This window comes from Lissotriton helveticus, chromosome 11 (assembly GCF_964261635.1).
Source record: "Lissotriton helveticus chromosome 11, aLisHel1.1, whole genome shotgun sequence".
NCBI lineage: Eukaryota > Metazoa > Chordata > Amphibia > Caudata > Salamandridae > Lissotriton > Lissotriton helveticus.
Window position 1 is genome coordinate 415,275,246 of NC_136072.1, and position 13,451 is coordinate 415,288,696.

A 13,451-nucleotide genomic window follows, 5' to 3' on the forward strand; every position below is an offset into this window, starting at 1 on the left:
CTTCCAGCAAGGAAGAGTCAATACCCAACCTTTTGAAAAGAAACCATACCTATGGGTCTACCTTGTTTCATTTAATTAGTATTGAGTTTTGTTCACTGAGGACTTCTAACAATTGACGCAAAATAACGTGTGCACAAGACTTTCTTTGTATTTTTTTGACGGAGTGGTCTCTGGCCACTCTCTACAGAGGTTTCTTGGGGTCTCCTCTGAATTGTAGCACCGTCCAATATCTCTCCTATACATTTTACACTAACCGCTATCAGCACAGGCGCCAACCTTCCTGTACACTCAGAAACCCCACATAGTTTTTACAGTCCTTCCTGGTGTTGGTGCTGGCAGAGGGAGTGGCGTTTTGAAGGGGGGATACTATCGGATTGCGAAAATACTTGTTAGCTCCCAGCTGGCATGTGATGTTCTCTGATTTCAAAACGCTTCTGCATAGGGAAAGTGGGGACATCCCTAACTCGCTAGGCCAATGGGGATGCCAGGGAGATGTTAGACTTGTACAATGGTCTGTGATAAGCCACTCTGGTATGCCTTCTTTACTCAGGACCTGACTGGGTCATGCTTAGCTCTAGCTCACTATTGTCGTGATACTTTGTTCTGCTGGATAGTGTGGTGGGGGGTGGGGAGGTAGGACTGTTGTGACTTGAAGGTACGGCCTCTAGTTGATTTTTGATATTTCGTTCTTATATAATGGATTTTTTTTGTACTTCGTTGCAAAGATATGTATTGCAAACCCTTGTGGCCCTTGTCTGATCTATTTGTTGCTTTGCATGGCTACGAATCCTGTTGCCCGTTATGTGAAAGCCATTTTTTCCCCATATGATCAATTGACTGCCTCTCCCCCCACATTTGTTGAAATCTGACTTCGGCAACTTTGTGATAACACTTGCTTGTTTTTTTATGACTATAACTGGGACTGCGATTCCACTTTGCTTTGTTGCAGATATTGTGGACTAATAGTATTTAACTTAAACTTGATTAAAGATATTATGTAAAAAATAAAATCATTGCCTAGTAGCTACAGTTCTGGGAGTGACTTTCGTTAAATGTTGTGTCGTACTATATGACATACAAAGACTGTATGCCCAGACCTTACAGAGACCTTCACAATGTGTTTAGTAGGAAAGGAGTAGACACTTATTACTGATTGTCACCACCCAAGAACCTGGAAAACCTAAATCTCATGGAATTATATACCCACTGACTTTGAAAGAAGATGAGGTATTACATCGATATCGGAAAGAGAATCTTGATAATATCTTTATAATATGTTGTAAATCACTAGCAGCAGCTCCCATTTTCTTTGCCTGTAAGTCAAATGAGTAGTATTGACCGCGAGTTGACTATTTAACTCTGTGCTATCAATTTACAAATTAGGCTTGCTTTCACCTCTCATTGAAGTTCTTCTGCACTGTCAAAATAGCTAGGTCTTCAAAATCTTATTTTGAGGCGAGGATATAATCTGGTGAGAGTACAAGACGACATGAGGATAAATTGTGTTGAGTATTCAGTGCATGTGCAGTTTTGAGTACTATCATTCCATTTGGGCTCTGTAATTCCCAGCTGCCTTCCAGCGTTTAGTCAGTTATTATTTTTATGATATACTAGATGACTATATGGTGGTGTATCTTGGTGATATATTTATCTACTCTGATACCTTAAAGCAAAATTACAGACAGATGCTCTCTCCTCTTTGGAAACATGCTTTGCAACTGAAGGGAAAACATGTTCTTTGATGTACCCAGCATATCCTTTATATGGGCCAAGATCTTTGGAGAAAGCATTGGTATGGATACCTCTAAAGTAAAGATAGTTTTGAAGTGCCCTTCCCTATGCGGAGTACAAAAACTGCCACGGTTGTTGGATTTCCCAATTTCTGTTAACATTTTATACTTGGCTTCTTGACAGTAATGCAACCCATCATAAAATTCACCATAAAATGATACTATACTACTTGAAAGGAGGACAGGAACGGGTGCCCCGGAAGTTGAAGACTATATTTACATTCTCACCCATATTAAGACCGCCTAATGGAATATTACAATTTGTAGTGGAAACAGATGCATCCTCATTTACCATTCAAGCAGTGTTGTCTTAATGTGATGTTTAGACTCCAACTCTACATCCTCTACCTTATTTCTTTAATAGTTTTTGGGATAGAAAGGAATATATCAAATCTATGAGAGAGAACTGTTGTCCAGTAGATAGGCATTTGCCCATTAGATACCTTATTTGGAAGTAGTAAATCCCACTATCCCCTAACTGATTGCTCATAAAAAGCTGCTGTACCTTACCCCATGAAATGTGCTACTGCGAGACATGCTAGAACAACATTCTTCTTTAGGTTCAACTACTTAAGCATCTTTCAACCTGGTCATAGATATGTCAAGGCAAATGTTCTCCCGATAGCCAGAAGGCAGTCAAGTTCACCCTTCCCCGCCAACCATTCTTTCACCTGCCATTGAGAAATTAAATGAAGTTGACATTAATTTAAAAGCATTTAAACAGCGTTTTTTAAACAATGTTTCCAGGGCGCCGTGCTGACATCCTGCATGATTCCGTAGATAGCTTAAATATATTCTTTAAGTTAAAAAAACTTTTTCTGTAACAAGGTATTAACTAAATTATTTTTTTTCTGAACTACGTTTTACTTTTATTACATTGTCAGTCTAGAAAATCTGTCCTGGAAAGTGCTGAACTAATTCATTTTTTCATTAATTTTTTTCCGCCTTCATTAAAGGAACCATACTTATTAAAATAACTCCTCCAATATATAAAAAACAAAAGCTGAAATATTTGTTTGAAAAATTTCAGAAGATTGTTTTCAGAAGAAGCAAGGCGGAATAAAAAGTATGGGACTGAAACTTTTAAAGTAAATTTACAGAAAAGCCCGTGAGCAAAATATTTTAAAGAAAGTGAAAATTGAATGCCAAAGGTGATCAGCAAGATGCAGGTTTTCATGTGCAGTTTGAGTCAGTGGAAATAGAGTTCCCAGAATGATGCTATACTTGAAAATAGCAGATGAAGAGCATCTGCATAGATGAGCAAATGTCACAATGTGTGGCATGTAGTTAGGTTGTGTAACGAAAATGTTTCTTGTAATATTTTTAATAAAACTCTAATTACCATCAGACAGAAAAATAACCAATTTCTAAATGTTAATTGAAATGTAACTAGCCGGTGGAGGTACCTAAAGAGAGTTGAACAGAAGGGAACGTTTCATTAATGGTTAAATATTTGTTTTGAACATGAATATTAGAACCGAAGTGTCATGTTTTTGAGAAGTACAAAAGCATGTGAAATTCTGTAGACCGGCACTGAAGCTTGAGAAATTCGTTTGGTAAAGTCCATGAACCCTGGACCAGCTATTAAAAGATTTCTTCCCCATTTGGATGTAATCCTGGGAATGGATGTGGCCTAACAGCTAGAGCGGTCGACCTTGGAGCTGAGGAACCGGGTTAGTCTCGGCAAGGATGTTCAACATCCTGTGATTCTAGGCAAATAACGTGAGATCCCCGTGCCTTAAAAATGAATGTGTCCGTCTGTAACACAACTGGTACTCATGTAAAGTGCTCTGATACCTTCGGGACTACTTTTTGCTGAGTTACCACCCCCACCCCCCTCCGAAAAAACCCCCAAAACATATACATTTTTCTTCTAGACTTAGAAGGGCCCTGGGAGTAGAATGTGAGCTACTACCATCTGCCTTATCTTTAATAACATTTATGCAGCCAGAAACCCGGTTTAAAACGTTACCAATTATTCAACTATTGGTCGCCAGAGCAGTGTCCTGCTGGCCTCTGTCACATTGCCTTATTTAGTCCTGCTATGAAGCGGACCACCGCATTTTGAACTTTTTTTTTTACAAGAGTACACTCTGAACAAGTACCAAATGCTCCTCTGGATTCACTCCAGCACCACAAAGTTGGCTTTTTGACCACAAGATAAAAGGAAGATTAGCCTTAAGATTTTTAATTCATAAAACAGTTTGTTGTGCACATGCACCTCACACCTACCAAGCCTGACTCTCCACTTCTTCCTTCAATACCGCATTTCAGGTGGTTTCCATAATGCACTGTATTTTTGGTGTCACTCTCAATTAGGCAAGTTGTTAGATGGACACTGAAGTACTCTTATGAGCAAACTTTACCTGGTTACTCTATACAAACATAAGTGCACTACTGAAAGTCTTAGAAAGTGGACACAGTCATTCAGGACCCCCCCCCCCCCCCCTAAAGACCAACCAAAAAAAAACAACTTGTAGGCAACCATCCTCCATAGTTTCTGAAATCTGGAGAATGTTTAATGAAGAGATTATCCTAAAACTAGGCACTTTAGAAATGTTAGCACTGTTTCAGTATTCACAATGCTGTTGGTTATTAATGTGCTTATGATTCTAAAACTTTCTTGCTAATGTGCTTAACCATTTTAAGTGAGAGCTTTGTCAATGAGCAGGACTACTTTGGAGATTGTCAGTATGCAATTGCAGGCAAAGATGGTGGGTTAAAATAGTAATTTCTTTAAAAAGTTACTGATTTACAGCATTTTACTGCTTCATTAGAGGAAACACAGACCTATTGCAAGTCTGAGTTTGCGGAGGGGTGTTCTGACCTGTTTTTGTTTATTTTCAGCTGCAAGAAAACCAAGATGAAATAGAAAATATGATGAATTCTATTTTCAAGGGAATATTTGTTCACAGATACCGGTAAGAGAAGAGATTAATACATACATATGATTTTTTGGGGCATCCCGTTAACTGTAATTTTGTTTGCCCCATGAAAACCAAACTATTTACTCTGTGCTTTACATGTGATTCATTTTCTGTATTGTATTAACTATCGATTTCCTGAACTATGTTAAGTGGTACACAGCAACGCATGGTCCATACAGCTTGACTTTGCAGCTCCAATTATATGATCACCATTTTTCTCATGCTTAATGTAATCTCTAGTCTGATTTCTTAAGCTACAATTGAGACATCAATAAAGGCACTCTTTATCCACTACAGTTTTTAAATTCAATGTACACAAAATGATGCTTGAATTAGCCACTGTTAATTACTCTAGTCTCATCCTAGTCCATCGTTAATTTGCGTATCATGAATACTAAGTTTTTTTTGTTGTAGTTTTATATAGCGCATACTTCCCCCCCCCCGTATGTTTTGGAGCACTTGACATGAGACACTTACCATATTGCCGCCACCGCTGAGAGTCACATGGCCACAGAGAAGGCTCCAGAGGGAACCGCCGCCACCGCCAAGAGTCCTAGGGCACCGGACTCCGCGCCGCCGCTCCGGGAGACCACAAATCCCAGCAGGCATCGCGGCGGCGCGTGCAGAGTGACGCCGGACGCGCCCTGAGAGCGCACAACACCGCAATAAAGGCAGGACAACCCCGGCAGAGCGGGGGAGACACTTACCATATTGCCGCCACCGCTGAGAGTCAAACGGCCACAGAGAAGGCTCCAGAGGGAACCGCCGCCACCGCCAAGAGTCCTAGGGCACCGGACTCCGCGCCGCCGCTCCGGGAGACCACAAATCCCGGCAGGCATCGCGGCGGCGCGTGCAGAGTGACGCCGGACGCGCCCTGAGAGCGCACAACACCGCAATAAAGGCAGGACAACCCCGGCAGAGCGGGGGAGACACTTACCATATTGCCGCCACCGCTGAGAGTCACACGGCCACAGAGAAGGCTCCAGAGGGAACCACCGCCAAGAGTCCTAGGGCACCGGACTCCGCGCCGCCGCTCCGGGAGACCACAAATCCCGGCAGGCATCGCGGCGGCGCGTGCAGAGTGACGCCGGACGCGCCCTGAGAGCGCACAACACCGCAATAAAGGCAGGACAACCCCCGCGTCGCGGGTCGCCCGGGGCTAAGCCCGGGCAAAGGGCGGGCCCTCTACGGCACGAGGAGGCCAGGCTAGGCCACCCCCCTGACACCTCTCATATAAACTACAAGGTACTGTCTCCTGTTAGTTTTTATTTGGTCATATTTTAATAGAATCACAACACGAAATACCTGGGGGTCAAAAACATAAGTCAATCAGAAAGGATCTCAACACCGATACTACACCAATAACACCCGTGAGGACATTGTGCATGTTAAGGGTGCCGGCCAAATCAAGGCTCAAGAGCATATGGAGAAAATGATTCCCATCAGAAGCCACACTGTACCGCCCTCTTTCTCATCATTTGGGTTCTCCTTACCCAGGAGACAATAACGGCTGGTCAGATGTTACCGTAGCCGATAAATGTGACAAGTGGGAGGTATGTTGTGCAAGAATTAAAGGGGCTCCTGAATAAAGCAGTGTATGGTGATGATAGTGGAAAGTGAAAGGTAGTCGTAAAATTAGGTGAATTGGGTAGAGAAACAGAATTTATTAGTATCTCCCAATCCCTAAGGTTAAAAAGCAAGTGTAAGTGCGGGTTTGAAATAATAACCGTACTTAATAGTGGTCAACATGTTTCTGCATGTAAATAGAACATAGTTTCCAATGCATTCGTCAGGACCTTTGATGGTTAACACTACTGCTTATAATAAAATATGAAAAAATATCACCTGAAAGTCCCAGGTGTGTACTCAACAGTGTACTGTTATTGCGTTGCATCAGACGGTATTGGATCCAAACAGAAAGACAAAGACACAAAAACAAAAAGAAACATGAATAAATCATATTCTCAGGGTTTTTTTTGCAATACAAACCCCGTGTGATGGAGACCCATTCACAACTATTCGGACATAACGTTCCAAATTACACTCACCCATAGATGTTGGTTGAGAGGCTTCACCCCACCTGGCTGCAGCTCAGGTTGAAGGAGCACCGCTCTAAAAGTAATATTATTTTGCTTTTAGAGTTGATTAAACACCAATGTGAAAGAATTTAGAAAAAAGGTTTAGGCAGAGGTCAAATATGGCTTTTGTTACTCCATCGCTGTTTTCCGCGGGTGCCCCACCACCACAATCCCCCAGCGTTCGTACCAGAGTGGATTATTCCGCTAAAATAACCATACAGGCGGAATCAGATGGCAGATTGCAAATGCAGGGAGCGAGTACGCTCTCAAAGGTAGGCACAGCTCTTTAAAGCGCGTGTAGCTTCTGATCTTTCAAACGCGTGTTGTTGACTTAGCTGGATGTGCGTTTGAAATGTAAGACGCGCTGACAAGTCAAAGCGGGACGCCCGCCTCCCGCAATACACGGAGCGAGGCAGCATACGCGGGTTTGTAAACAAGCAGGCGAGGCGGCCGCTTACCTTTCCGTCAGTGTCTCAGGGCAGTCGTCTGTACTGTCTGGGGGGGCACCGACGATCGGAAAGAACAGATGTTTGTATCCTCGGATTTTGCTTAGCTGCATCACGTGATTAGGGAAGATATTTGCAATGAGGATTTAAGAGAACTCCAGGGTATTGGCTCGTTCAAACCCTCCTTATCGCAGTTCAATCGATAGACCCATTTTTGTTCTATTTTGAACAGGAAGCGACTGATGTCAGTGCAGGATTCCGGAATGTGAGGTTGTTCCAGGACTGTCCAACAAAAATCATCCGGTTCAAAATAGAACAAAAATGGGTCTATCGATTGAACTGCGATAAGGAGGGTTTGAACGAGCCAATACCCTGGAGTTCTCTTTAATCCTCATAATGACTAACAGTACCACTCTAAATGAATCTTATACCATTAGATAGACTTCAGTTCTATTCCAGACCTCTCTACAGTTCCCTTGGCTCAATAAATAAAATTTTATTTAAAATCCCTTGCAAATATCTTCTATAATTAGAGGGCTTGGTGATTTATCTGAGTAATACTACAATGTACTTTAAGTCCCTGGCTCAATAAATAAATTTTATTTAAGATCACTTACAAATATCTTCTTTAATTAGAGGGCTTAGTGATTTATTTGAGCAATACTACAATGTACTTCTAGTCCCGGCAATCATCTGGACATCTAGATATGTATTTATTAAAATCTATATGATTTTTGCTGAAAGCGCAGTTGGAACTACATGTTCCAGCATGCCCGGCATCACGTGACTGTTCCCTAATCACGTGATGCAGCTAAGCAAAATCCGAGGATACAAACATCTGTTCTTTCCGATCGTCGGTGCCCCCCCAGACAGTACAGACGACTGCCCTGAGACACCGACGGAAAGGTAAGCGGCCGCCTCGCCTGCTTGTTTACAAACCCGCGTATGCTGCCTCGCTCCGTGTATTGCGGGAGGCGGGCGTCCCGCTTTGACTTGTCAGCGCGTCTTACATTTCAAACGCACATCCAGCTAAGTCAACAACACGCGTTTGAAAGATCAGAAGCTACACGCGCTTTAAAGAGCTGTGCCTACCTTTGAGAGCGTACTCGCTCCCTGCATTTGCAATCTGCCATCTGATTCCGCCTGTATGGTTATTTTAGCGGAATAATCCACTCTGGTACGAACGCTGGGGGATTGTGGTGGTGGGGCACCCGCGGAAAACAGCGATGGAGTAACAAAAGCCATATTTGACCTCTGCCTAAACCTTTTTTCTAAATTCTTTCACATTGGTGTTTAATCAACTCTAAAAGCAAAATAATATTACTTTTAGAGCGGTGCTCCTTCAACCTGAGCTGCAGCCAGGTGGGGTGAAGCCTCTCAACCAACATCTATGGGTGAGTGTAATTTGGAACGTTATGTCCGAATAGTTGTGAATGGGTCTCCATCACACGGGGTTTGTATTGCAAAAAAACCCTGAGAATATGATTTATTCATGTTTCTTTTTGTTTTTGTGTCTTTGTCTTTCTGTTTGGATCCAATACCGTCTGATGCAACGCAATAACAGTACACGGTTGAGTACACACCTGGGACTTTCAGGTGATATTTTTTCATATTTTATTATAAGCAGTAGTGTTAACCATCAAAGGTCCTGACGAATGCATTGGAAACTATGTTCTATTTACATGCAGAAACATGTTGACCACTATTAAGTACGGTTATTATTTCAAACCCGCACTTACACTTGCTTTTTAACCTTAGGGATTGGGAGATACTAATAAATTCTGTTTCTCTACCCAATTCACCTAATTTTACGACTACCTTTCACTTTTCACTATCATCACCATACACTGCTTTATTCAGGAGCCCCTTTAATTCTTGCACAACATACCTCCCACTTGTCACATTTATCGGCTACGGTAACATCTGACCAGCCGTTATTGTCTCCTGGGTAAGGAGAACCCAAATGATGAGAAAGAGGGCGGTACAGTGTGGCTTCTGATGGGAATCATTTTCTCCATATGCTCTTGAGCCTTGATTTGGCCGGCACCCTTAACATGCACAATGTCCTCACGGGTGTTATTGGTGTAGTATCGGTGTTGAGATCCTTTCTGATTGACTTATGTTTTTGACCCCCAGGTATTTCGTGTTGTGATAGTATTGTTTGGGGCATGTACCTGGTTGGTCGCTAAACCCGCCCTGAGACCCTCCACCAAATATTTGTTGTGTACATATTTTAATAGAGGCATTGGCCTCCCATTCCATTACTGGATGTTTTGACTGACTTGCATGGTACATCGCTGCCAACATTGATTGTACTCACCAGAATTGTGCCCTGAAGATTATTTAAAATTACCTTTTCAATCATGGGGAAAAAGCTGATCCCTGCCCTAGTTGAGGCAGTGAATACTATTGATTCATATCTGGTACAAGTGGTCAGTAACATTAACAATAAGAGAAGGCAATCTCTCGGCCTAAGTCAATCACCTATTTTGCATACAGATAGCCCCTCTACAAGTATTTTAAGTACAGCGACATCGGATTCATTCATTGAAAAACTGCCGTCAGTTTCCGCAGACTCTAATCCTCAAAATAACAGCATTGAGGTAGCTGAGGTAGCTGCTGCTGCTGACGTTGACTTTCCAATAGATAGAACTGACTTAATAGATCTATCAGATAGTGTTTTTAGTGATGCGAACCAACAGCCAGCTGTCACGGTGGAAGACCCACAATCCCTGCAGCCTTCAACACGGGCTGTTAGAGCCTGTAGAAGACTCCCAGCAAAGAGGGGGGGAAAACAATTAGGAAGGAAAAAACCCGCCACACCACCCACTAGGCGGGGGGGGGAGATATGTAGAGCCCGACATTGACATAGAGTCCAAACGCTTTGTCGATGATGATCTTTTTAATAGGATTCAAGAAATGATAGACATCAAGATCAGGACAATAATTAAACCCCTCATCTGGAAATTAGATAAATTAACATCTGAGGTCAAAAAACTGGGTGGGGTACATATCAAACTAGTAGATGAGGTAGAGAATCTATCCTCTCTCGTCACAAATCTAACACCCACAGGTGTGGAGGCTACCCCAACCGAAAGTAATTTACAACCCACTCAACAAGGTCCGCTGCTTCTGCCAGCGTTGCCGTCTGTACCTATTCCTGGTCAGGATATTGTTGTAGATAATGGAGACGGCCGAAACAGCACCACTGGTCCTACAGTGGTTACACAACAAAAGGATGTTTCAGCCCAATTTATAGTGGAAGCTTCGCCAGTAGTGCTGGTGCTGGCGAATGTCCCGGTTCTATCACAAGGGAAAAAAGAGTCCAATCAAGATCTAAAAGATAAAGCATTACATTGGCTCTCTAACAATATGTATATGGCCCAACAAGGGCTCGATAAACTGGCAGGGGATATTGTTATGACTAGGAGGGTCTCCTGGATTGGCAGTAAGCCCAAAAAGTTCCAGGGGGACTGTGTTATCTTAAACTTTGACAATGCCGAGGTCCTTCCAGAAATCTTGAATGTTTTCCCACCCCAACGTCGTAGTGGCTCTATAGTTCCTCTTACTCTAAAGTTCTTTTATGATGAGACTCAGCTTGCTACTATACCCATTATTCCCAGTTACAAAAGAAACGTTAATCCCAGTAGCTGGGGTGGGGGTACCACATCTCGACATTTTAATGACTGGTTTCAGCCCACAGTACATCGGGAGCCAGGAAGATTCAACTACCAGAAAGAGTTAATTAACAGGCAAGTCCTTGCACATGAACCAAGGTTTAATGGCTGGGGTTCTGGCCTTACGGGCTACGAACATAGTGCGCGGGGAAATAGGCCTTTACATTGGTTGAGAAATGACCATTTTCTTACACGCCCAAATACCCCACAACCTATGTGGAACCCAGCTTTATATGGACAGGGTCAAGTGGCTACTCCTTTGGAGTGGGGCTTTGCCACAGGAAACAGGTTTGGCCCTTTATCTGACCTGAATACTTGTGATTGACTCGAACCAGGATTTGACATGGATAGGGAGGTGTTGAACAACTCAATAGTAAAATGTGGAGATTTGAATACTTTTGAGCACTCGAATAATTCTGTCCCCAATGTAGCATTAGAGTCTCAAGTGTTAATGAATTCTGCACAGCAACTGCTTTCATCTTGGACTGTGGCTGCTGTAAATAAGAGTACGGGGGGAGAGGGCATACAGAGCCCGCGTCTAGTTGACATCAGCCAAGGCCCATTATTGCAACTAGTAGTCGAGGGTGATTTAGAGGATGCAAATGAACCAAGGCTATCCACTGATTCCTGCAAGATTATTAGTTGGAACGTAGCAGGCTTAGCTGCAAAACGCCAGGACAACGCCTGGTTGAGCTTTGTCACTAAGCATCATATAATCGCCTTGCAAGAAACATGGGACACATCCAGCAATCTTTGGTGGGATGGGTTCACCTGTTTCACTAAACCAGCAGTGGCTAGCAGGGCGGGCAGAGCAAAAGGTGGATTGGTGATTTTGTTCGCATTAGACTTAGTGGGAAGCTATAGGCAGATTAGTACCGACTCTGACAATATCCTAATGGTTGAAAGGGTGATTAATAAAACATGTAGGATTTTATATGTAAATTTCTACAATTCAGGGAATATTGACTATAGCGGTCGCAATATCTCCAGTTTGGATAATATTTTAAACACAGCAGTACAGAATATCGAGTTAGTTTTTGAGTTTATTTTATTAGGCGATTTTAATATTCATTTATGTAATCTATCATGTAAGGGAAGAAGTACAAATGAGTTTGATGATGCGGCCTTACAGGGCCCTCATTTCGAACATTCTGCAGAGGGCCAGGAGCTTGAAGATCTGTTGGCTAACTATGATTTGTATGAACCTGATAGTGGCCTGAGATTGCCAACCTTTACTGGCGCCCAAAATGGCACAGTGATCGATTACATTTTTGTCTCACCAGGGATCTTAAATCGGACCATGGCTTATCGCACAGTTGCTACACACTATAGTGATCATAACCCAGTTTTACTCGAAGTGGCCTGGGGTGCCCAGACGGGGGCGCCACCAATGATATTAAAACCGGCACATCCCCTGAGGACCACTGATCAAGACCGACGAGTGAAGTGGGCTAAAGTGATTCCGGAAAATTTTTATGGAAAATGTTTTCCTAAAATCAAAGACCATGTGGAGATCTGTAAAAACCCGGGCACGCAAGGTATTCACATAGTAGCAGCTTATGAGGCAATCTGTAACCAGGTATCCAAGGATCTTTTATCAAAACCATTTCAGGGTGTACAAGGACATAAGCGATGGTTTGATTCTGCATGCTCGAAAGCCCATAGAGAACTGTTGGCAGCTTTAAAAAACACTCCAAGGGATAAAGATGTAATCTTGAGCTTAAGGAAAAACTATAAGTCAGCCGTCAAGAAACGTAAAGACACCATTAAAAGCGAAACATGGGATAATCTTCTTTCGGCGGCAGTGCTGAAGGATAGTAGGAGATTTTGGGAGATTATCAAACCGCCCATATTCTCTGATGACAGCAATGCACCTATGGACTGCGTGATCACAGATGAAAAATGGTTGTCTTTCTTTAAAAATGTTTATGGGGGTGATGAGGACGGTTGTAAAGATGGTCCATCAACCAATGTGGACGTTCATCCCATCATCTTTAATCCCCAAGAAGTGGAGAAAGCTATCTTGGCAACCACCAAACATAAGGCACCTGGCCCCGATGGAGTCCCTGCTGACTTTTTTATGTACTCTCCTAAACTGTGGGCTGAGGTTATGTCAAATGTGTTTAATGCAGTTAATTGTAACCCAGCTCCCGCCTCGTGGGCTAGATCCACCATCGTCCCCATTTTTAAAAATAAAGGTCAGCGGGACGACCCCGCGTTCTATAGGCCCATATCCCTCTTGGACTCAACGATAAAAATCCTGGGCAGAGTCCTCTTATCTAGACTGAGGGAGAATGTTGAGGGTTGTGGCGGGTTGTCTGACCTGCAATATGGTTTTAGGGAGAGAAAAGGGACCATCGAACAATGTATTAATCTGCATTTACTCATCTCTAAGTATACGGTGGCCAAGGAGGGTTCTGTGTTTTTGGCATTTATGGACCTATCCTCGGCCTTTGACCTTGTTAATAGGGCAAAACTTTGGTCAATTCTTTTGGAGATGGGTATTGATGAAGCTTTGGTAACGTTCATGGCC

At 42.8% G+C, this 13,451-nt stretch overlaps 1 protein-coding gene across 3 annotated transcripts in view; it reads left to right on the forward strand.

Annotated features, from left to right (window-relative positions):
• STAG1 (STAG1 cohesin complex component) overlaps positions 1–13,451 on the forward strand; it is a 1,346,357-nt gene that overhangs the window by 653,319 nt on the left and 679,587 nt on the right. For all 3 annotated transcript variants that reach the window (XM_078665875.1, XM_078665876.1, XM_078665877.1), the window contains exon 9: positions 4,638–4,711. In XM_078665875.1, the coding sequence (XP_078522001.1) occupies positions 4,638–4,711 (74 nt within the window). The remainder of the gene's footprint in view (positions 1–4,637; positions 4,712–13,451) is intronic.